The 27124-nt window shown below is 33.8% G+C and overlaps 1 protein-coding gene across 2 annotated transcripts; it reads right to left on the bottom strand.

The window, feature by feature from the left end:
• Nucleotides 1-508: 508 nt before the first annotated feature.
• Nucleotides 509-25494, bottom strand: LOC110457596 (calcipressin-2-like). Of its 2 annotated transcripts, none has more exons than XM_021508931.1 (4): nt 25147-25494; nt 8179-8352; nt 7273-7444; nt 509-5992 (listed from the first exon to the last, which is right to left on the bottom strand). In XM_021508931.1, the coding sequence occupies exons 1-4, from the start codon at nt 25363-25365 to the stop codon at nt 5850-5852; spliced, it is 708 nt and encodes a 235-aa protein (XP_021364606.1). In that variant the 5' UTR covers nt 25366-25494; the 3' UTR covers nt 509-5849. The 2 variants fall into 2 exon arrangements, with proteins under 2 accessions (XP_021364606.1, XP_021364607.1); XM_021508932.1 differs by lacking the exon at nt 25147-25494 and adding an exon at nt 8664-8759.
• Nucleotides 25495-27124: the final 1630 nt, after the last annotated feature.

Here is a 27124-nt window from a genome sequence, read left to right on the forward strand (position 1 = left end):
TATACCAGCATACTACTGGTCAAATATCATTGCCCCTAGGCCTTGTTATTCAGAATTGTTCAAATGTTTTCACATATATTATGCTGGTGACCTTGAAAGTCATTTATTTGGAGACAGTTTATAGCACCACATCACAGCATGCTACTGGCTAATTATCATCATCATCATAAAGGCCAAATATAATTTCTCTAGGCCTCTTGGCTATTCAAAAGAAGTTGTTTAAAGGTTTTTAACACATTAGACCCTGATGTCATCTTGAAAGTATATCAAGGTTATTTATTTGAGAACAATTTTTTAGCACTCTTTACCAGGAACCTACTACATTGTAGTCAAATACCAATACCCTAGGTCTTCCAGTTCTTAAGAAGTCTTTCAAAGAAATATTTGACCATTGATGGACGAACACTGGACGATGGGTCATCAGGCTAGAGGAATTTCACACCCCTAAATATAGTGAAATCAAAATGTACTGTTCGCTACAGATTGAATGATAAGACAGAAGCAAAGGTTGATTTCATAGATTCTTTAATAAACAAACAGCAATATAACAATAGATCAACCAATAGCAGGCAGCTGCTGTCGATCATGGCTTATAAAGGGGAGACAACTAGTACCAGTTTGTAGAAAGTAAGTCTACTTACACAGTGCTCCACAGTAAGACATCCTGGAGCAGCAACATGTAGGCAGGTCACAGTTTTGGACAACATCATCGTTTGTAAAGGAAGCAAGTTAATTTGATATGCAGTCATGGTATGTGTAACAAACAAACTGATGCTGAAATACTAATGTATACTTTGATGAAAAAGTGGAATAAAAATGTTGGTAAACCAACACAATTATCCAGCACAGAGATCCAACATCCTACGGGCAGTGGTCTGTCTGGTACAGGAATCAGAGGTGGATACCACAAGGGTATTCAAACAGAGCTCCATCAAAGAGTAATAAATTCAGTAAAGTGAACGGAAGAGCATCGATAGCACCAAGGAGTCCGTTACAGCAGACGTATTGTCAACATGTTTCTGATGACGGCAGACCTAGTCTACCGAAACTGGATAATAATAAAATGTCTACCATAACGGAATCCTTGGTGTTGATGCTCTTTCGTTTACTTTATCAGTGTATACTTTGTAATCGGCTAAATGCATATGTTTAGGGCATTTGAAAGTTTGTGTCTAGTGTTACTATAGGCTTGATATACATCTCTATGTTTATATATTCTTATAAATATCATCAGAAAACACTGGAACAAACGTCAGTAAACATATCTACATTGATTTCTTAATACAGAGCTTTTCAGACAGGCAGGATACAACGGTTGGGTGGTCGAGTGTACTAGGGGTTTAGGTATTCCCAATACCCTGACTCATTTTCAGGCAAACATAAATCTCACTTAAACACATTTGTGTACAGGTAATAGTTATGACTTAAGAAAAATTATTTTCTCTAGACCCAACAGTTGGAATAATAATAGGTTACTGTTGTTTACAAATAAAAATGTACAATATTAAATATTAAAATTCTTGCAGAATAAACACCACTGTGTAATACTGTACTCATCAGTGTCCCCAACCTCTTGTCAAGTTTTGGAATCAAAGCTGAACAAAGGGCTATAACTCTGCATAAAATTGGGTAGGAGAGTGTATGCACTTATGCCTTAGTGCATTGTAATATACTTTACCTGGATCAAGTCTAAGGGAAAATTGATAGTGAATGTCATGGTAAGCAACTATAGTGTTTGTGCAAAATTAAACATGAATTTCACATTTGATTAGTTTTAGGTAACAGGGGTGTACAATTTCATATTTAGTGTACTAACCCACATCTTTTAGTCTTTTTTTTATCTACTAGCCTGATCTATATTATTGTAATATAGATCAGACTAGTAGATAAAAAAACCACCAAAAAAACTAAATGTTGAAAATTATACCAGTCCTGACAAAAAACTTTCTAGGCCTGAAGGCCACACTTGTGAAATATTAAAAAACAGCAGAGTCGTTTCACAGATTATATTAGTATAGGGATCAAAATTTATTTTTGTACTTTAATGAGAAGAAACAGCCATCAGTTAATCTGTTACATTGAACTACACAAACATAGCTACATAAATCTCTGAGATTGTTTAATAGATATCGTAAAGCAGGATATTTCAGGGGGATGAAGTTTTCGTGATTTCCCCAGTCAATAACGTGATCGTGAAAATATTATGCGCAGGATAATATGACGAGCGTAAAAATGAGCTGTGATAATTAACTTCATAACTGTGTCGTAATGATGCCAAAAAACTGCAAGCATGTGGTTATGACAAATACCTATCCATCAATAGTAATAGAAATGGAGGATATCAGTTCCTTCACATTTCTGGATCCTAAAATTGCAATTCGTCTAAATATGATTTTCTAATTTTGGGTCAAACTTTCAAAAAATTTAAGTGTGCACAAATAGCCCGTTATACTGTATATGTTTCACTGGAAGACATTCAATCACACTTTCAATTATCTCATGAAGATTTTTTATGAAAATTTTTGTGAAAAAAGCACAACATGTTTGAACTGATAAATCAATCATTTCTGTGACAGAGACAGCCGAAACCGTGTTCCTGACATCAAATATCTGATTCCTTGGGTTGTCTCCATCTTAACCACATATAAAAGGGGTGATTGATCTTAAAGACTTAAAATCTAATCATTGTGAGTCTTACATATCCAAAAAAATACAGTATAACATCCGTTCAACTGCTTAAAACAGTGCTATACTGTATTTAGTGAGATTTTCGTGCAGTCTAACTTTCAAATTTCGCCAGTAAAATCCATGTTTGCCCATTTCACATTTGATTACTATGAATATCGTTTTGTTTACTACAATACAGAGAGCCTAAAAGGCAAAAAATAAACTGAAGCTAAATTTTCCCGATACACAGTAATTTGAACCATTTTTTTTTTTTTTCAAAAATTAATTTAAAGATATATATATATCAACAAAGAAATAATTTTAACTCTTTTGATTTGGATGAGATATTCCAATAGATGCAGGTTTACTATATGAAGCTTGTAATGATATCTACAACGACAATAAATACAACAACAAAAAACAGAAAAATATTCTGTGTTTCTCCTGTGAGACAAAGTTTTAGGCTAATTATATATATATGTAAATAATTCTATTCACTGTGTAGTGTTCTAACAATGAAACAATCCTTTTTATGCCTGGTTCATATTTTTTCACCATAACACATAAATAAAACTTTGATAATTCACAGCAATTGAATTCTCCAAGAAAAACAACTCCTTTGATAAATTCTTAACTAGAATATGATTTTGCTAAGAAATGTATCGAACCTAAAACGAATTGTATAAGCTCATGGCTTATTTAATATGCCCTCCTAGTTGATAACAATACTGCTTGTCAAACTCTACCAAGGAAAGGGCAATAACTCCGCATAAAAAGTCATTGAAATGATAATTGTAAGTTGGTCTCATTATAGTAAAGCATAACCTCAAGCAAGTTTTCAAGCAAGGAGATTTGATAGAAAGTAAGGGACCTATTGTCTTGATAATGTTATTAGATAATGCATATCAAGGGAAATAACTCTCTTTAAAGCATTGGCAACAACACAGCAGTCTCGCAAATATATTTCTGTGATGGAAAGGATGTGTGCTTAGTTTCGTTAAAATTGGTCAAATACTTTAGAAGGAGAAGTGCAGACAAAACGGTTTTTACAGACAGATTACAGTATTTATTTGAATTCCTTTTCTACAACATCTGTCTAACAGCTTTTCATATCTCTCCTGTTATCATTTTTGTACCTGATATATGATACTTTATACATGTAATACATAAAATCTTAAGACTCCCTTCAAAGTCTCATCTTTCTATATACTCTTAAATAAGGATGAAAGTTACCTTCTATGTCATACCGGTAAAATATGTTAGAGTTATCTCCCTTCTGAACATAAGCAACCTTACACAATCTACAAATCTGTTTTCTTCCCTATAGACGCATGATAGCTTAACCTACACATTATACCTGTTACTTATCGTAACTTTATTTTCAAAATAGTTGAGTATTGAATCTTTGTTAATTCTTGTGTACCTTTCAAAGATGTCATCAATTAATTTATGATTAATAAAACAAATCTGTCTTCCAAGTCAAACTCTCCTAGAATTAAAATTCATGTTAAAACAAGGTAGCATTCATCCTGAATTGTTATCAAATTAATGCAAACAATGACTAATGATGCGAACTATTGGGAAAATAAAATTTGTTTGGGAATGCATGTAAATTAATATATAAATGTTAAATTACACGGTAATAAAATTCTGTTGTGGTGTTGTTTAACTTTTAATTCCATATAATCTTTTGGTGTCTCTTCATCTATTGTCACATTTCGTGTTGATGTTTCATTACCAATACATGTAAATCCTATCTTATTAGCTTGAAAAAAAAATACCTAAATCAATATCATAAAAATGTTTAGATCTCATAAAGAGGCTTGTTATGTTACCATAACAACGTAAGGTGTGTGTATAATCCTACATAGCATGCAACATGTACTTAAGGAAAAGAATGTACACGAAACAATGACACATTAACAGCTACGTAAAAAATGTAACAAATAACACGAAAGAGATACACGCTGTCAATATAATGGATTGATATCATGTGGCAAGCTGTGTAAAGATTTCCCTCAATGCCTTGTATATATCAATACATCTATTTACAAGGAGACTTGGTTGTATTTTACCAATGTTTCAGCTAGCAAAGAATAGCAAGGTGTTGCACCCTACATTAATTTGTATACCTTGCAAGGTGCCCTGCCCTTTTTATTGGCACCCTGATCTTTTTGTTGGTTGATGATTCTGTTGATAATGTTTAAAAACTGAACCAGGAAGATGCCCCTAAGTTAAGCAACCTTAACTTGACCGTCTCTCACTACAGTCAATAAAGTTCAATTACACAGTATTTTTTTTTAAATTAAATTTTCCAAAACATATACATAAGTGTGAGTACCTTTTTTATATTTTTGTCTGAACAATATAATTCTGGATCCAAAACGGGAGTATAATATTTTCAAGTGTAATAAATACACATGTCTACCCAGCACAATAAGAAAAAAATGTATTAATATCCCTATCGCTTCAAAATTTAAGTTCCAGGGACACACTGGAAATGATATTTAAAGTGACATTTCCAGTCCTTCCATTTAAGTATACACAAGGTTATGCAGGATGTAAAAGCATACAGTTTTTAAAGTAAGCTTAACCTCATAATCAGCCTTTCTCAACAAAGTCCTTATTGTGGGCCGATTCCAGATCTACAGTCCAGAAGTTCCAACTTTCAAGAGAATTCTTTTATGCAAATAAAATCACATTAAGTAAATCTAGATTAATGTTACACAAATTGTTACAAAAATCTGTACAAAACTTTCGATACCATGTTTCACCATGTACCGACTTGAAATCAAATAATCATTTGCAGTAATATACTTGTCTCCGACTCGACAATATCCTATATTTGTTCGTCTATTGGTATATTCCACCAAGAAAGATGATGTCCACAGTTCCACAAGCTTTATTCACCTAACAGTTTGCTAATGAACTCATGTATTTTGAAGTTCACATACAAGCATAATTTTGGCAGTTTGAAATTATACTTTTTGAAAGCCCTGCACAGGGTAACAGTATCATCAGAGCAAATATTAGAAACTGTTCTTAATTAAATCGCAACCTAGGATCTTACTGGAAGTTAAAAGTTATTAGCCCCCAAGTTTTTTTTACAACACTGTCCTTTTACAGGAAATGAGATAACTGGTTTCAGGAAGAAAAAGAAGATCCACACAGCAGTAACGGCATCACGTCTTACGCTCTGGACAGCGGGTTTGCGGCAGTTTTGGGCGTTTGTCCCCATAAAGGTCGCTAGCTTCCTTATTTTCACAGATATGTACAATGATAGCAGGCTGGCTTTCTGTCTGTTTGTGGAGCTCATGGGCTTCTCCTGTTAACAAATAATAATTACTTTTTTTTAAAACAGTCTTTAGATGAACCAATCAACCATAAATGTTGTTATAATCCAACAATAGCATGAACCATTACATGTGAATGCTTCCCAACTGAAAAATTGTGTCAAGTTGTTTGCATAATCAGGGACCAATAATGATGTGATGTGAAATTCAAATTGTGACAGAACATCCTAAATGATTTCAAATTGATATTTCCTGCCTGACGGTACTGGTAACTTCAATCTTGTTCATGTAACAAGAGGCACAGAGGGCCTGTATGACTCACCTGGATATCTGAACAATCAGGCAAAAATGTTCTTAATAGAAAGTAAGTTTGCAAATATTTCCATATATTGAGTCTCCTTGGTTTAAGAATGTTCCATACTAAATGAAACTGTATACTTCGCTATCCCTAATTTCATACCCTGAGGGCCTCTTGGTAATGTTGAAGTTGTTTAAAGGTTTTTAAATATTTGACCCCTTTGGTTTTGGGAAGTAGGTCAAGGTCATTTATTTGGGAAAACTCACTAGCACTCCATCCTAGGTACTTACTGGCCAAATATCAACACTCTAGGCATCTTGGTTATTCAGAAGAAGCTGTTTTAAGGTTTTTTATACATCTGACACTTGTGAACTTGAACGTAGGGCAAGGCCATTTATTTGAGGAAACATTATTACACCTGTTCCAGGTACCTAATTGCGAGGTATCATTACTCTTGGCCTCCTGGTTATTCTGGAGAAGTTATTTACAGAAAAAGTTGACGGATGACGGAATAACAACACACCATACCATAAGCTTTGTGCCAGGAGAGCTAAAAATGGCTGTTCTGCCATTGGCGCTCCTCATTTAGATGCTGCATATATGCAATTCCTGTATGTCAACATTGGTAAAATGAAGGCTTTGCAATGTAAAGGTCCTGATTTCGACCCCTGCAGTTATTTATGTTTTTTTCTTTTCTTTTCAGGTCGATTTTCAAACATTCAAATTTTGAACAACTGTAATTCTGTAAAATGCATTATAATTTGTGATTTTTTATGGAATATTTCTTGCAAAATGGTGATGACAATGCCAGAAATAGATACCCTAAGGCCAGGAGAGTTAGACATAGTAGTAGAGCAAGAGAAAGATGCTGAGCTCCAGCTCTTGTAGAAACAGTTGACAATATAGTAAATTTATAGTTTCACTTTGTGGTACCTGTTTCCTTCAATCAACCCTAAATTTTAAGGTCAACTTTAAGGTGACGGTCACATTATTAAGACCATAACAGGTACCTACCTGGCGTGAGGCTTGCCATGGCCGCTAGGAGGTCGTAGTTGATGATGGGTTCCGATTCAGTGACTGGTTCCCAGCCCACAGGGGGCGAGGCAGGTGGAGAGATCAAAAACTGTTTTGTTAGGGCAGGGAGCTGTAGGTGTGGGTCAGTTTTGTCGCGACTTTTGTCGCGCGGCTGTAAATTTAAGGATAGAGATAATTCAAGATCATATTAATTCATCATGGTACAGAAGAGTCTGTTCTTATAAAACAGTTTACAAGTTCAAACTCAAAAGCTAAATTTCAAGAGAAAGACACTTTTAGATTATACATTATTTAATATTTTGTTAATATTTTGCCTTAACTTCCTGAACCAAAAAATTCTCATTAAAAAAAAAATGTTTTATTTTTTCCCCTTGCAAGAAACTGGTGAATTACAAGAGAGAAAGCTTGAGCACACAACTTGAGTACAAACAGGAAATTCAATCCAGACAGCAAACTTCACAGGTCCCAATGCCTTTTCAGAAAAGAAATTTCTATGATATTTTCATTGAAATAAGTATAATACAGCCGAATTTCTATAGATCACGGGAAAATACATCAACATTTGGTAGGAGAAACCATCCACCTGTTGTAGAATTCACCAAAACAAATCACATATCTGAACTTTTAAAAAAGAATTCTAGTTTTTTAACAGTTTTTCCACTTCATCATTTTTCATCTTGTAGATATATCCATCAGTTTCCACTTTGTTCATAAATTTCCTCTAAATTAACAATAACTGTATAACAGGAAATTTTCGCTGCATCACCGCTCTGAATATCAAAAGCGAACTTGAACACTTGTATCACCAGTGAAAGGCAAATGCGCTTGGTACAGTATAACTACAAAATGAAAATGTTAATGAGAAAATACAGGTAAAACACTTACCTGGGCCATGTAGCACTTGATACAGGTTCCACAAACTTCCATTTCATGTAAGCTAAGCTTTGCCTTCACGGCAAACTCAGGATGGCTAAAATTCACTCGCACTCGACGGAAACTTTTCAGGAAATTAAAAGTCACTGATTCATCGAAATATCTGAACACTTCTTCAAACTGTTTCTGAAATTAAAAAAAACAAAATATTTAATTATCAACTAAAAAATAAATACAAGTCAACACTTCAAGATTGTGCTTTGAAGAAAACCCATTAAGGCACAATTTTCAAAGTTGTCAATAACATAATTATAGACTAAACTTTTGCTGTAATTGAAAAGATTGCTAAACAATTTTCACCAACTGAGGATATTTACTCATATAATACATTTGTATTATATTTACAAAGTACATATTTTTTTCAAACAGTATAATTATAATGATTCAACAATGATGAAGTTCTGTAAATTAAATGTCAGTTATAAGCTTATACAAACCAGTGATTCTGGAACATTTTCACACATAATAGCATTGACAGTTTTACACAAAAAAAGTCAAGCCACAATATCAAAAGATTGTGTGGGCCTAATAATTTGATTGTTATTAGCAAATAAATGAATCTGAAAAATACCCAATAGAATGACGCAAATCTGACGATGGAATCAAATTTAAGATTTGAATAACATGTTTCAAACAAACTTCCCTCTAATTTTTAACAATGAACTAGTCTATCAATTGTTTGGAACATTCTATGACTACTAAGAGGGATGCGAGGGTACCGAAAAACTTACGTCATTGCCTTAATGGGTTTAACTTTGTTAGAATATTGGTGACGCAGGAACCGGTAACACTAAACCTTAATCTGTGAACATTGTGTTTCTCGACAATACTAATGTCACCCCCACTCAAACAGTATCCAACATAAATATTTAAAGCACAGTACACAACATTTAGCACTTTGCTTTGGATTTTATTGGTGAAAGCATTGTCAGCTTAATTAGAAAATTTAATCAAATTGAAAAATTAATCATTTCTAATATATTTTAAACAAAATTGTCCCTCCATAAATATTTCTAGTAATATACAGACTTTATATGTACTATTATAATCCAAACAAGTGTCTGTGTCCCAATTCCAATAGCTATCTAAGTTTTAAAATTTTATCTCGATATGATGTAAGTTGACCAGGCCGGGAAGAAAATCCACCTTTCAGAAATTACATCAACGGTTGATTACCTCTTTAATTGCTATTATGGCACACTAATATCTTGATCAAATTTCTATAAACGTCAATCCAGATTTATTTTAAGAATTCACAAAAAACATATTTTATTGATTGATCATGACAAAAGTTTGTATCAGAATGGGAGTGTTTACAATAGGGTTATAAGTACTGTATAGTACATGTAAAATTAATTATAAGTGATATGAGATCAATTCAAAATTAATTCAATTAAACACTGATTAGATGCTAATTAGTAATTGATGAAATATCAATACACAATCAATGTCAAATTGACGACAAACAGAAACTTAAGCTTGAGGAAAGCGACTCGTAGCCCTTCAGCTGTTCGTAAACCACGCTAAACAAATAAGAATAAAATAAAATAAAACTTAAGCCGGCAATTGAATACATATTGGGACACTTAGTCATCACATTAACGATTGGAAAGCTAATAGTCTGCAAAATGTAAACATAAACAATGTGTTTTCAATAGAAGATTCAACTGTACATGTATACACACAAACCAGTGTACAGACTAACAACGTTATACTCACAGTACATACAAACTAAACGGTCCACATTTACAAATGTTCCATGATAGACACAAACAAAAGTGTCAAGGACAGCAAGGTTCTGATGTACAAAGTGTCCAGACTAACAAGGTTCAACTTCTTATGCACACACAAATTAAAATGTTCTGACTACTAAAGTTCTAGTATGTACACAAACCAAAGTGTCTGGACTAACACAGTTTTATTGTACATACAAACCAAAATATCCACACAAACAGGGGTCTGGACACATTTAGGTAGAAATGTTACCATTGGCAGTGACAAAAGACAGAAAATGCTTAGAATAGAAACGAAGAATAACTGATTTCCGGATGACGAATATGTACCATTAATATAGATATCTTTTCATTAAAAAGACATTGTGGTGTGTACTGTATATATTTTCCCATTGATGTATCCTCCCAACTTATTACATGTAGCTCTTGGATTAAGGATCCCTGTACCACTGGTAAAAAATATAACTGGACATTGTATTACTGCTATGACTATAGGTTTAAGAAACCATTTATGAAAAAGAATTCATATCTTGGGGAACATTGATGAAAATATGATTTAGATGAAAATCAAAAAAATATCATTAATAACAGTGTTCTGAGAGTAAAAATGAAACTGGGTCAGATTGGGTTTTGAACTCTGGACCTTCGATCACAATGTCCAGGTAAACGTTGCTTCATACAACTGAGCTTCCTGACAAGCTGTAGTTTCCTGGCCTGGTCCAACTACAGTCGCGTTATATCTTAAGGATCCCTGGCCCATCACAATTTATATTTTCCCTATATACAGTTACCTCCCTTTAACTTCCGTTTGGATATAAAAGTATTACAGTTGGGCCAGGAGATTTCCGTTGACCAGGTAGCTCAGTCGGTTAGAGTAATAGAACATTATCCTGAAGTCCAGGTTACAATCAAGGACTAGCCACGCTTCATTTTTGTTGTTGATTATAGTTTGTTCATTTACGTTTCTCATAAAAATCCTCATAAGTTTGGTTTTCTTTTCAGGAACGGTTTATCAAAACTATAATCATTCTGGGAAAAACAGCTTCCAATACTTAAAAACATTTTTTGGCAATGGTACAAGGATCCTTAAATGAAATTAAGGGGAGATTACTGTGCTAAAAAAATACAGTGGGATTCTCTAGTGTGTTAACTGCAGTGGGATAGGGATCCTCAACCCTTTCATCCCTATGCAACTGTAGTAAACTCAACCATGCATTGATCTGGATGAAGACATAGTGTGGTCTACAGTGGTGAAAGGGTTAACCCACACTATCTAACTGTATGTCAGATTTTAAGCGAGCCTATTAACTTAAAATACCTAAACTTACTGTAAGTCTATAATTATAAAACTGTCTGATATCAGAAATTTTAACCTATTAAACTTAATATACCTAAACTTATTGTAGGTCTAATTATGACAAGAGGCCCATGGGCCTTAACGGTCACCTGATATATTTATACAGAGAGGTGATTTTGTTTTTAACATGAACAGAAATATTATTCAAACTGACAAAAAACAATAAAACCACCTTATTCAATATCTAGCATACAGATTTAAGACTAAAAAGTATTTGAAACTAGCACCTCTGATTCTAAACAAGGAAAATGAAGAAATTTTAGCACACTGACTCCTTTGGGCCCCACCCTACAGCCCTTGGGGTAGGGCTGGCTGAAAATGTTCGAAGTATCAAACTGTCAATTCAAGGATATAATTCCAATCAAGTTATTTACATGTATTATTCAAAGTTTCATTTGCCATTATAAACCATAATTAAGTTTCCCGCCCCCCCCCCGCCCTGCCTCCTTCCCCAGGGGGTAAATGTGATACCCTAGGGTCATAAACCTTAAGACCCTTCCATCTATGAGGAGTGTTTGATTCTATCATATCTGGGTCTTGAGAAGAAGATTTTTGAAATTTCAGTCAATTCGACCCTTTTTGGCCCCACCAAATAGCCTTGGGGGGTCAGTCAGGGCTCATATGTGCATACTATTAAACTGCTACATAATACTGATAATGCAAACCCAAATTGAATTACTTCCAATGGAAATTAAACAAATGTTGGTCCAAAATGTGATTTCCCTATATAAACTATAGTATAGTTTACTCCCTCCCCAGGGGGAAACGTGAGACCCCAGGGTCAAGAAATTCACAATTTTGGTAAAGCACCTTAAGACCCTTCCATCTATGAAGAGTATTTGATTCCACCATATTTTTGTCTTGAGAAGAATATTTTAGAAATTTTAGTCAATTTGACCCTTTTTGGCCCCGCCCCTCAGGCCCCTGGGGTCTTGGGACTAATCCGGCCACTACTTTTGTTGATCTTTGTCCATAAAAGGTTCCTGCAAAATATCATTCAAATTGGTTCAGGGGTTTTTGAGAAGAAGTCGAAAATGTAAATTGTTTACGGACGCACGACGGACGACGACGGACAAAAGTCGATCGCAATAGGTCACTTGAGACTTTGTCTCAGGTGACCTAAAAACTGTCTGATATCAGAAATGTTATATCATCACTGCGCCAAGTTTAATCTAAAGATTTCAATCATTTGTAAATGAAAATCCAAAAATAACTTGTGAGCTATTTTGGAAATAATCAGGGAACAAAATGTGTGGCTATATACATATAATCTAATCCTGCCTAATTACAAAGGTGCTCTTGTTAAAGATCTGTCAGCTTGACAAATCTAATTGTTTTCATTTTCTTCACAAAACTTTCAATTTGTCTTAAATTTTTCTGACTATTTCTTGTTACTTTTACTGAGAAATTTATCTGAAATCTCTGTCCATACATTTTTATTACAGATTTTTAATAATATTTTGGAAACATATCCTACATAAAACACTGCAGTAATTTGTTGGTAAGCTAATCAAACTTTTGAGCAATTAGTTCCATGCACGCCTGATGTGTTTTTTGTAAGAACTATCAGGTTAATTTAAAGTATAGCATTTTTTCTTAAAGTGTTAATTATATTGAAATTGACTTATAAATTTGCATCATGAAGAATAAAAATGTATCCCAATTTGACAAACAATATATATCTGGTATACATGTATGGTGGTTTTTTTTTAAATTCAACAAATAATAGATTTTGGATATAACTGACTAAGCTAACAAGTCTTTAACTAGACTGACAAATTAGCAGTGATACATGACATGGAACAACATGTCTTCTGGCCCAAGTACGTCATCACCACACGAGCTGTCAGATTTCATCACAAAGCCTTGGTTTCATTCTCACATCACAAGACAGGCTACGCATACACAATACACCTTACAACAACAGTACCATAGTTCTGTGAACAATAATATGACCTTGGTAACCCCCTCTCTTCCAAACTCCAATACCATGGGCACCTAGTGTTAAAAGATCACAAATCATGGATGTCTATTCTCTGAACAAAAAGGAACAGAGCTACTGCCTGAAGATATATATAAATTTTCTTTTTTCACAAAGCACACTTTAAAATTCACACCTGAAATTTCATAGTGAACTATACCGAACTTTGAATTGGAAGATTTTAAATGTGTCTTCAGGGGTGAATGACTTAAGCATACATTCACTATGGACTATATGAACATTTTAAGGAATTTAAACAAACACGACCTGTTTGAAAAAATCTTTTTCAAGAAATGACAGTGAAGTCTAACACCTGTCTGTTCAGTATAAGACATTGTAATTCATCACATATAGCAAACTGTTCAGGATAATACCTTTCAATTCATCACATATAACAAACTCATCTAAAAATTTGTCTGTTCAGTATAAGACCTTGTAATTTATCACATATAGCAAACGCATCTGACATCTGTCTGTTCAGTATAAGACCATGTTATACATCACATATAGCAAACTCGTCTGACATCTGTCTGTTCAGTATAAGACCTTATAATTCATCACATATAGCAAACTTGTATAACATCTGTCTGTTCAGTATAAGACATTGTAATTCATCACATATAGCAAACTGTTCAGGATAATACCTTTCAATTCATCACATATAACAAACTCATCTAAAAATTTGTCTGTTCAGTATAAGACCTTGTAATACATCACATATAGCAAACTCATCTAACACCTGTCTGTTCAGCATAAAACCTTGTAATTCATCACATATAGCACTCTCATCTAACATCTGTATGTTCAGTATAAGACCTTGTAATTCATCACATATAGCAATCACATCTAACATCTGTCTGTTCAGTATAAAACCTTGTAATTCATGACATATAGCAAACTCATCTAACATCTGGCTGTTCAGTATAAGACCTTGTTAAACATCACATATAGCAAACTCGTCTGACATCTGTCTGTTCAGTATAAGATCTTGTTATACATCACATATGGCAAACTCATCTAACATCTATCTGTTCAGTATAAGATCTTGTTATACATCTAAAATTCACACCTGATATTTCATAGTGAACTATACCGAACTTTGAATTGGAAGATTTTAAATGTGTCTTCAGGGGTGAATGACTTAAGCATACATTCACTATGGACTATATGAACATTTTAAGGAATTTAAACAAACACGACCTGTTTGAAAAAATCTTTTTCAAGAAATGACAGTGAATTCTAACACCTGTCTGTTCAGTATAAAACCTTGTAATTCATGACATATAGCAAACTCATCTAACATCTAACTATACCGAACTTTGAATTGGAAGATTTTAAATGTGTCTTCAGGGGTGAATGACTTAAGCATACATTCACTATGGACTATATGAACATTTTAAGGAATTTAAACAAACACGACCTGTTTGAAAAAATCTTTTTCAAGAAATGACAGTGAATTCTAACACCTGTCTGTTCAGTATAAGATCTTGTAATTCATCGCATATAGCAAACTCATCTAACATCTATCTGTTCAGTATAAGATCTTGTTATACATCACATATGGCAAACTCATCTAACATCTATCTGTTCAGTATAAGATCTTGTTATACATCTAAAATTCACACCTGATATTTCATAGTGAACTATACCGAACTTTGAATTGGAAGATTTTAAATGTGTCTTCAGGGGTGAATGACTTAAGCATACATTCACTATGGACTATATGAACATTTTAAGGAATTTAAACAAACACGACCTGTTTGAAAAAATCTTTTTCAAGAAATGACAGTGAAGTCTAACCCCTGTCTGTTCAGTATAAGACATTGTAATTCATCACATATAGCAAACTCATCTAACATATATCTGTTCAGTAAAAGATCTTGTAATTCATCACATATAGCACACTCGTCTAACATCTGTCTGTTTAGTTTAAGACCTTGTAATTCATCACATATACCAATCACATCTAACATCTGTCTGTTCAGTATAAAACCTTGTAATTCATGACATATAGCAAACTCATCTAACATCTATCTGTTCAGTATAAGATCTTGTTATACATCTAAAATTCACACCTGATATTTCATAGTGAACTATACCGAACTTTGAATTGGAAGATTTTAAATGTGTCTTCAGGGGTGAATGACTTAAGCATACATTCACTATGGACTATATGAACATTTTAAGGAATTTAAACAAACACGACCTGTTTGAAAAAATCTTTTTCAAGAAATGACAGTGAATTCTAACACCTGTCTGTTCAGTATAAGACCTTGTTATGCATCACATATAGCAAACTCATCTAACATATATCTGTTCAGTATAAGATCTTGTTATACATCACATATAGCAAACTGGAAATTCCATGAGTTACGTTCATCACATATAGCAAACTCGTCTTAAATCTGTCTGTTCAGTATAAGACCTTTAATTCATCACATATAGCAAACTCGTCTTAAATCTGTCTGTTCAGTATAAGACCTTTAATTCATCACATATAGCAAACTCGTCTTACATCTGTCTGTTCAGCATAAGATCTTGTAATTCATCACATAGAGCAAACTCATCTGACATCTGTCTGTTCAGTATAAGACATTGTAATTCATCACATAGAGCAAACTCATCTTACATCTGTCTGTTCAGTATAATACCTTGTAATTCATCACATATAGAAAACTCATCTAACATCTGTCTGTTCATTATAAGACCTTGTTATACATCACATAGAGCAAACTCATCTAACATCTGTCTGTTCAGTAAAAGATCTTGTTATACATCACATATAGAAAACTCATCTAACATCTGTCTGTTCATTATAAGACCTTGTAATTCATCACATAGAGCAAACTCATCTAACATCTGTCTGGTCAGTATAAGACCTTGTTATACATCACATATAGTAAACTCATCTAACATCTGTCTGTTTAGTATAAGACCTTGTAATTCATCACATATAGCAATCACATCTAACATCTGTCTGTTCAGTATAAGACCTTGTTATACATCACATATAGCAAACTGGAAATTCCATGAGTTACGCTCACTTAGGTTCTCTGCATCCCTTAAATATGACATGACGAAATTGCAGGCTCAGTGCACAACACCTTCTGGAACTAGAATGATCCTTTGATGTACATCAAAACAATCATGCAAGACTAATAATAATAATTTGAGGTTCTTATATACCTGCAACCCTTCGGTCATGAACCTGGCATCCTACCACTAGACTACTGCGCCTACATGCAACAGTGTAACTGGTAAAATTGACCAGCTTTGAAGTTGAGTGTGGCTGTTCTGTAATCGTCAAAGGGCAGGTATATCAGCTGGTATATCAGGTATATCAGCCTAGTGATTGGTCAGAATTTCTCACCTGAAACCAATCAAACAGCTAACCGTGTGCATTTGATTTTGTCAGGTACAGAGAATCTATTAGTGAGCATATAACCCCTGGAATTTTCGAGAATGCCCAAATTGTTCATTTTGAAGGATCTTTGTGAATCGGAGTGAATGGAGACACAAATAAAACAAGCCTGGGCAATGTTAGGCTATACTACTTGATGCTGAGAGAATATCAGGATATCCATGTACATGTCTTTGCCATGATGTATATTGCAGTACCTTACTGCTCATCTTGGCAAACACTTTCACCAAAATTTAAAAATGCTCTAAATTTATTTTCCTATCAGATTTATTTATCATTATGATTGATCAATATTCAGTCATCAATAGTTTGAGAAATGGTGATGATCGATCATACATTTTTAAGTGATTCCCAACCCTTTTATCTGGTCAGTGGATGGTCAGTTCATGGTCAGTTCTTACCTTTCAGTGGATTCCTCATATTTCACAAGGTCAACATGAACAGCACTGAGTGACAAGTCTGACAAATCATGCGATTCTGTATAAAACTCTGCATAAAACGTGGGTGTGAATTTCCATGTTTATCGTGCAGATAGTCGACAGTAATAGCATTATACACTCCCGTGAAAGCCGATCTGAGCTCAAAGATCTCTCACTCACCATTCTAAACACTCAATTCTTTGATGAATGGGACTTTGCACAAAAAAATATTTATAGAGTTGCGTTGTTACGTGAGCTCTGCATTGTCTTGTGACGTGACTCTCCCACGAAAGGTTGCTATTTTATTGATCGTACATCTATTGAAAACAGCTTTAGCTAACCAAAGAATGAATTCAAAGTAAACAAAAATAGATATCATTAATATTATGCTAACTCTAAAATCTGGCCAGATTCTGAAAAAGGCAGGTTCCACAAACAAGTCTTCATTTTTTTCTGATAAAAAATATGGAATAATTCAGAAGTTGATGACTGATCTCAGAGCGATGATCAAATTTATTCAGATGCATAATATTGCTATGATCATGTGAAAATTAATACAGTGTAAATATCAAAATTTCTTCCTGGGTGAAAATCAATAATTCTGTTAGTTCTTGTGAGTCTGACTTTCAACCAAATTTTCAATGGCTACCATGCTTTTGTACATTGATAAAATAAATCACAACATGACATATAATTCAATATTATATATGTCCATGTAATGATAAAAGTATAAACCATTATGGCAGGATGAAGGAAATTTCAAATATTAATTTCTATCAGATAAAATATCAGCCGATGAGCATTTTTTTTCTAAATTCTCACACAGCTAGAAACTATATTCACAACTTCAAACAATCATGGCCAAATGCCAGACGCTAAGGAGCCATAAATATTGTATTCTTATAGAATTTAGAAACTACTGTTATGAAACTTATTTATGATTTTTAAGATGTATAGATATAACATATGCACCTGAAGATCTTGTACAGTGAACATGTTTTTATTGCCATTTTTAATGTGATGTCTTCTTTTGTCAATAACACATTCTTTTTAAATACTCGCGTGATTTATTTGCATTTTGTCAATTTTAACATTTTCCTATACATGTACAAGCAAAATTATCAATAAACCTATATACGGCATATACAGTATCAACGGTTTGTATAAACATTAAAACCTTGATATAATGCCCCTCATTTTATATGCCACCTTGTTTTAATTTATATTATTGCCAATATATTTTAATGTTCTTTTTTCTCATTTTCTTAAGAATTCCTTATATAAATATATACTTTTCCCTCAATCTTTTGCCAAACCAGTTCATAATGCCAAAACTTTCTCCAGGAAAAAACAGTGGCATTATAACAAGGTTATACTGTACTTGCCATATGTTTTATAATTTTGAACAAAATTGACCCTCAATAATATTTATTTCATTAATCATTTAAATGTTTTACCACTAAAAGACTTATTATTGAATAATACACGTAATAGTAAATACTGTACTTGACCTAATAAGGGCTGGTAATCAACTTAATTTTTCAGCTTTGAATGTGATATTGTGGATGAGGATCAGCCAGGCCCCGGAATCTTGAAACTTCTTAGTTCTTAATTCTCAATATTTAACTCTCCATTCTTAATAAGCTAAGTATGTACTTAGCTGAGAATTTCTCAAATTGGTGTATCTCGAAGGCGGTCTCAAATATTTGAGAACATACTTAACGTTTGTTGATACATAAGGGGCCCTATTTGGAACTCTTTAATGAAAAAAAGTAATATCAGTGTATGAAATACTTCGGGAAATAGCTAGGATAGATAATCCTGCGTGGTTTTATCCTTGTTTTAATATGTTTGTTTAAATACATCTACGCATATATCGTCCTCTTATTTACCAAAAATACCCAGCCAATTTTTAATATTGGTTATGACCCCTTAAAGTCTAGACGTCAAAGTCGGGTAGAAAATCAATAATATGCAACAAGTGTCTTAAGACGGTTTGTTGTCAGTTGAAAGTTGGGAAGAGCCAGAGGCTTTCATCGAAAAAGAGGGATTGGGGCAGGCAATTGGATGTAACACGACAATGCATTGTTAGTAGAGGATGAAGATTATGTCAGTGAATATTTATGTGTGCCATCTAATTTGATATATTTAACTGTATTAAATGATTAGATCTTGTTTCCGACAACAAATTTATTAACTTGCATTTGTGATATGATTTTGATAATGATATAGACTGAATATGATTAAATCCAAAGTAAATTTAAATTCAAAATATATATCTTCCTCGGTTGCAGTTCTTTTTTTAAAAAGACCAACCAGACAATGATAAATTACATTATTTTTATATATGATACATACACTGTTGCAGGACAATAATTACAACTGCTACCATTTCTAGCATGCACCAATGACTTGTAACTCAGATAATTCCATACAAAGTTTAAAAGTGAACATGATCTTTGAATTGCTTTAGAAACTCCAAAGGAGCATGGACTGTAAAATCTTAAAAAAAATATTTTTTAAAATGATATGCATTCTCTTTATATGCTAAAGTAAGCATATATGACAAAGCTTAAAGGTACATATAACCAGGTGTTCATTTTTACTAAGGATTGGCTTCTATAAAATAATGTTGGGGTGTGACCAACATTTATATATATATATAATTGTAGTAAATAACATACCAGTAAAATTATAAAACAGAAAAGGTCAGTAATAAAGTAATATTTACCACCTAAAAGGAATAGATAAAACTGCTATCATATAATAAGAATTCCAACTACCAGTAAATTTGAGAATTATTTCTCACTGAAAATCAACAAAATATTATAAAAAAAATGTCACTTCCCTATATAAATCATTGTCCAGAGGTCATGAGGATTGGGTTGATTATTACCACCAAGTTTCATCAAAATCTGACAGATAGTTTCTATAGTAAAATATGTAATTGTTTCAGGTTTTGTATTAAGTGACCATTTATGAGACCCCTGGACGTCAGTCCCTTTTTATACGCCCGTCAAATTTGACGAAAGTATTATGGTATGGGGTTGTCCGTCTCTCCGGCGTAAACTTTTGTTTGTCTGGCAATCTCCTCCTACCGATCTCTTTGAAACTTGGTATACATTATAATCATGATATGAAGTTGTGTCTCCCTTAAAAGAATTTTGTTTCAACACCTTTTCCAAAAGTTATTGCCCTTTGTTCATTTCAGCATTTGGTTTTTTTTGTCCGTGATCTTCTCTTACAACTTTTGACGGATTTCTTTGACACTTAGTAGGCTAAATAATCATGATATGTTGTTGTGTTTCCTTGAAAAGAATTTTGATTCAACAATTTTTGCAAAAGTTATTGCCCTTTGTTTATTTCAGTATTTGATCTTTGTCCGGCAATCTCCTCTTACATTTTTCAACGGATCTCTTTGAAACTTGGTATACATTTTACCAGTAATTATGATATGAAGTTGTGTCTCTCTTAAAAGAATTTTGATTAGACGATTTTTGCAAAAGTTATTGCCCTTTGTCCATTCAGTATTCTATTTTTTGTCCAGAGATTTTCTGATACATTTTCTATAGCATGTCAGCTAACCACTCTTAGAATGATGCAGATCTTATTTCAATGTAAGAAAGTATATAACACTATATGGCATTTGATGGGCGTATATTGTTCCACCCCGCGGTACTCTTGTGGAGAATAAATTCTGATCCTCATGAGCTAAGTATATTTTTATGAAATGTTGGTGAACATTCACCTTAAGTTTCATAGTAAAAATGTAAAGTTTTACACTCTGTGACAGTGTGTCCTGTTATGACACCATCCCACAGCCCCCGGGGGGATTGGGTTAGCCGCAGTGTAGGTAAATTTGATAAAAAAACATATATGTACAGTATCTTAAAAAATGTATTTATACTATTCAATATTAATACATTACATAAATTACTTTCCCCTTCATAAAATGTATAAGCAGGACTATCATCTAAAGAAGTACAATAAACAATAAAAAAAAATGTATATTATATACATATGGGGCAAAGAAGTAATTCCAACAGTGTGGACAAGTTTAGGTTGTCAAATTTTCGGAGCGATCCCCTCCTTTATCAAACACAGTGAAACAGAACAGTTACATGTACATAAATGTATATACATCATATTACAAGAAGATAGAACTGATATACTATAATTGAAAATATAGCTATTATATAAAACCAATAGTCCCCTCAGCTTAAGAAATATATATATACATTAATTTTGTCTTCGTAACATTTATGAGCATGGTTCAGCTGTAATTTGCCAGTATAACTACCTTGAAGTTATTTGTCTTTTGCTCAAAAGAACTCTGTTCCCAGATCTTCATACAGGTTGCATTGATCTGTTTAGCATCAAATACATGTACAGTATCAGACTGGCCCCTGTTATATACATGTACAGTACGTATGCACAGCCCCTGTTATATACATGTACAGTACGTATACACAGCGCCTGTTATATACATGTACAGTGCGTATACACAGCCCCTGTTATATACATGTGAGTGGGGCACCTGTCAAATATACATGTATAGCATATACAGCCCCTGTTATATACATGTACAGTACGTATACACAGCCCCTGTTATATACATGTACAGTATGTATACACAGCTCCTGTTTATACATGTACAGTACGTATACACAGCCCCTGTTATATACATGTAAGTGGGGCACCTGTCAAATATACATACAGCCCCTGTCAAATACATGCAGAGTACAGTCCGTTATATATATACATGTATAGTACAGCCCCTGTTATATATACATGTATAGCATTTACAGCCCCTGTTATATACATGTAAGTGTTGGGCTCCTGTCAAATATACATGTATAGCATTTACAGCCCGTGTTATATACATGTAAGTGGGGCCCCTGTCAAATATACATGTATAGCATATGCAGCCCCTGTCAAATACATGCACGGTACAGCCCGTTATATATATACATGTATAGAACAGCCCCTGTTATATACATGTAAGTGGGGCCCCTGTCAAATATACATGTATAGCATTTACAGCCCGTGTTATATACATGTAAGTGGGGCGCCTGTCAAATATACATGTATAGCATATACAGCCCCTGTCAAATACATGTACAGTACAGCCCGTTATATACATGTATAGTACAGCCCCTGTTATATATACATGTTATGTACAGCCCCTGTCAAATACATGTACAGTACAGCCCCTGTTATATATATACAGCCCCTGTCAAATACATGTAACACAGTACAGCCCCTGTTATATACATGTAACACAGTGCAGCCCCTGTTATATATATACAGCCCCTGTCAAATACATGTAACAAAGTATAGCCCCTGTTATATGCATGTTATGTACAGCCCTTGAACTGTAATATATTCAGGTGGGCTTATATTCAGACACATTGTCGGATAATAAGAATCAGCTATTGTTTACCATTTAGCATATATATCGCCTAATAGTAAGAAATATCATTGTGTTTTTATTAATTTGATCAATATCTGACAAAAATAGGTTGTGCGAGAAACGTTCGAAGTATTCAGAAATTAGATGGAAAACATTGATGCTTCAAATAGGACAAGGTGGATTTATAACAAAATTGAATTTATGGCTATTTACAAAGTAGGATATGTACCGGTACATGAGTGTTTAAAGAAACCCAGTACAGTGATAATCAATAGTGCCTCACACACATTCATGATCACAGCTGCACTGATCATGATTAAACAGTGTAACAAAGATTTACAATAATGTCTCGGGCAGAGCCATAATAAGAGTACTGCAAACAAGAGCATATAAATGCCCATCAAATCTACCCTGTGAATCAGCTTTCTAAAAAGGTTGGAATAGTTCATTATGAAATTTCAGGGGTGAATGAATTAAGGATTCCCTTACCACTTCTAAAATCTGTTACTATGCATTGGAAACTTTTCATACAGCATAATTATAGCTTTATCAAAAGACACATGTTGTGGCTTTTTTGGGGGAAATAATACAGACAGAAATTAATAATATGCAACGGCCAGACCATGATCAAGTCCTTGGACCTCCGAACTCAAGATGATGCACTTTAAGCAACTGAGATCTATACCTGGTCAAATTGTAACTGACCATGTCCAGTCTATTATCATTGATCTACTGTAACCATTTGTCTACTATACCTGTTGGCCTATTGTAACTTTGATCTACTGTAACCATTGATTTACTGTAACCATTGATCTACTGTAACCATTTGTCTACTGTAACTTTGATCTACTGTAACCATTGATTTACTGTAACCATTTGTCTACTCTACCCATTGGTCTACTGTCTGTAACATTGGTCTCCAACCCCCAGTTGTTGTCTGTAACTTTGATCTATACTGTAACCATTGATTTACTGTAACCATTTGTCTACTCTACCCATTGGTCTACTGTCTGTAACATTGGTCTCCAACCCCCAGTTGTTGTCTGTAACTTCGATCTACTGTAACCATTGATTTACTGTTCTGATTGGTCTACTTTAACCATTGATCTTATGTTTCCATTGACCTACTTTGATGCAAATACTGAAGATTTTTATCTTTTCAACATTGTTGTAGTCTTCCTTTCCATGTTAAGTATATACAGTATGGAAGATAAAACTTGAAGCAGACTCAAAATCAAATGATGTTTGAAATTATATATTACAAATTGAAAGGGTGAAACAGGGATTGGGGCTAACGTGGTCGGGCAAGTGACCCCAACCTTTTTACGTCCGATCGGGTAGTTTCATCACATTCATCCATGTAACTGGCTTGTGAGCATCAGGGATGAATCTAGACTTGATTCACTACCGTTTATGGGTAGTTTCCCCTACAGAAGAAAATTCCCCTGTTCTTTGAAATTCCCCCTATGTGCTTCAAAATTCCCCTATTTCAACAAGAAAATAGCCGCTTTTTCTTCAAAATATTTTCCCTATATATGTTTTCTTTAAAGTTCAACAGTTTCAAAATGTCAGACAAAACATTTATCTTTTACCTTCATGATGCTGTAACCTTGTATCAAATTTTGATTCCCCCCAAATCTGAAAAAGGGCAGTTTCCCCTAAAATCTAGATTGATCCCTGAGTATTCACAGGTATTAATTATATATATATAACCTAACATTATTTTTAATTTCATACATTTATATGTAGCGGAACAGGACAGGGTCAATCGTTGGTGACCAGGGCCCGTATTCATGAAACCATTCTCATGTTCAAGCATAGATTTTGTGCTCAAGTCTAATTTCTTGCTCTTGTTATAACTTAATAAATCAATCTAAATTTGTCAATGATTTGGAAACGTTTTGAGAGACTTAATGCCAGATGCTGTTTCCAATGTTAACATTTGACTTTGTGATCGTGTGACATAAGTTAAGCGAGTTGCAAAAAAGATGGTTTGAGCACAGAATCCATGCTTGAGCATGAGAAAAGTTTCATGAATACGGGCCCTGGAAGCTCAATTGGTAGAGCGTCTGTCTAGAATTCGCCGGAGTTCGAACCCCTGTCCGGCCGTGCATTTTTCCACTCCTGATATAAATTATGAATAGTTAGTCTACAGTATTAGCAGAGTACAGATACCTGGTAATCATGCAGACTTTCCTCTGGTCCCTATGCCAGACATATCTATCTGTCAAAAAGTCAAAGGTCTTTTGTACATGAGCCTCAGGTCACTGTATAGATATATAACTAAAACTCAACTTAACTCATTAATTTAGTCATTAATAAATATGTTGTTTCATTGATCATGATTTGAAACAAAATCTCTCTAAACCCTGGGAAGTTCTAACATATAGAATACAACAATGTGACTCGAGCTCACATTTAACCGCGAGATGTTTGTGAGTGAAGTCACTTCCCATTACCTGTCATTTTCAGTAGTCGACATATCTAGAATTTTATAAATTACCGGCATCAATGCTGTCAGTGTCACGTGTTGCAAAAATAAGTTACACACAATTAATGCAAAATAAGGCAGTTATCGGATATTTGTAAAACAAACCTGGGTATCAGGGTCGAGAAAGACACTGTCCGCAATATTCGTTACAATCACTGAGTCTGGTAAATCATCGTAAAAATCCTCATCGTTTGGATTCCCTACGTCACAATCATCAATGTCCTGCAGGCTATCATCAACACTGTCCATATTTTCGTGTCCATTTTCCGCCATTTTGCAGTCATTACTCTCCGAAGTATCAAAACGTGACGGGTCCCCTCGCATTATACACCAAATGAACAATTTAATCAAATTGTTTTAAGCAAAAGTCAAATCCTTCGGGCGAAACTGGCTATACATCGATCGAGTCGTTACGTCAAAAAACGAAATGACAGGCTGGGGACTCCGGCTGACGTCATCAAAGGGAATTCCCTAAAGTAAGAGGTACCTCAAGGGAAATTCGACAACGGAAAATAAATTCTAAACGCGTGTATTGCAGACAAGAATTCTATTGAAATGTGTAGGAGCAAACGTGTGCCAAATTCGCACATTAAGAAAAAAAATATCGATACAATTCTATTACAGAGTTGAGATGCATAAAAATATTCTATTTCAGAGATGGTCATCCTTTTTCGGAACACAGTGTTCTGACAGTAATTTGGATTGACGAGTAGGGAATTCCAAACGCCAAATTAAACACAACTCATCTTTTAAGTAATTGAAGACAGGGACAAATGATTATAGATAGGTTCAATTCAGGTGAGATATCTTAATTCAATCCGAGATACACCTGTATGACATTACGTACATGTGTATTTCCACTTGAACTGATTTTTGATGGGAATATTTTGAATTTTAAACCTTGGAGTTATTTTTGAATTTTAAACCTTGGAGTTATATTCAATTCAGATGCAAAATGGTCAGATCATGCAAGTGAAATCTTTAAATCGGTAATGAAAAAAATAAATATTTTGCGAAAACTCACATATATGTTGAAGCGGGATGCTCTTACAAAACTTATAAATTACTACTTTTAGAATATGGGATGGATGTACTCTGGTCGATTCTGAAAAGTTAGAGAGGGCTCAACGTGAAGTAGCTAGAATAATTACAGGTTTACCGTCATATGCTAGAAATGAATCATTTCATACAGAAACTGGTCTTGAATTGCTTTCGGATAGAAGTAGAAGACGAAAACTCAAGTTAATCTACAAAATGGATGGATCAAACCCCGAACTACCTAATAAATGATAATGACAAAATTCCCAATTTCAGACTCTCTACTACTAGTTAATCTTTCTTGCCTTCTTCATTAAAATGTGGAATACTTTAGACTATAATATTAGATCCATGTCTTTCTCATCTTTCAAATCAACTTTAGTCCCAAACATACCATATAGTACCTCTTCTTTGAAAGTCAACCTTACACAAATGCTCGTACTGTACTTTTTGATCATACAAATCATTTAAATGTAAATTCAACGTTGAGATTATTACTGTTTGGAAATGAAAATCTGGCTTTGGATACAAATTGTGATGTATTCAAACAAGTGCAAACTTTATTAGATCCAGTGGAAGATTTTAACATGTTTCGATTATGAACTTGATTTTTTTGTGTATGTGTTTGTGTTACTTAAAAACTCGCTTCATACTATTATGAATTGTAATTGACAGTCTATATCATCATCTGTTGTTTTGAATTATTGTTGTAAGGAGATGGCTTTTTGTAATAACTTGTGCCAAATCCTATTTTCCAATTTTGGTTATTATGTCAATTAATCTAGAAAGAATGGTGAGTGAGATTGACACATTATTGTTACTCTCTTCCTTTTTCTATTGATTAACGCTATCTTTATGTAATTTGAAATGTAAACATATATGTATGTATTGGTTGACTTTAATCTCTTGTAAAAGAGGAAATAAAGAATGTCTGTCTGACTGTAATGGATTGAACCACAGATGTATAAAACCCTGATTGAACCTACCTAGAATGTTTTAATACATATCCTCAAATAAAATTTATGATATCTCCACAGTTGAATAT

Source organism: Mizuhopecten yessoensis, unplaced genomic scaffold (assembly GCF_002113885.1).
Source record: "Mizuhopecten yessoensis strain PY_sf001 unplaced genomic scaffold, ASM211388v2 scaffold9253, whole genome shotgun sequence".
Lineage (NCBI taxonomy): Eukaryota > Metazoa > Mollusca > Bivalvia > Pectinida > Pectinidae > Mizuhopecten > Mizuhopecten yessoensis.

What these genes read in the sequence shown, in the direction of transcription:
- LOC110457596 (XM_021508931.1), bottom strand. Translation starts at nt 25,365, where the DNA reads ATGCGAGGGGACCCGTCACGTTTTGATACTTCGGAGAGTAATGACTGC. An exon ending in TCAAGTGCTACATGGCCCAG is followed by an intron (nt 7,445 to 8,178) that starts GTAAGTGTTTTA and finishes TTAAATTTACAG; the next exon opens with CCGCGCGACAAAAGTCGCGA. An exon ending in CATGGCAAGCCTCACGCCAG is followed by an intron (nt 5,993 to 7,272) that starts GTAGGTACCTGT and finishes ATTTGTTAACAG; the next exon opens with GAGAAGCCCATGAGCTCCAC.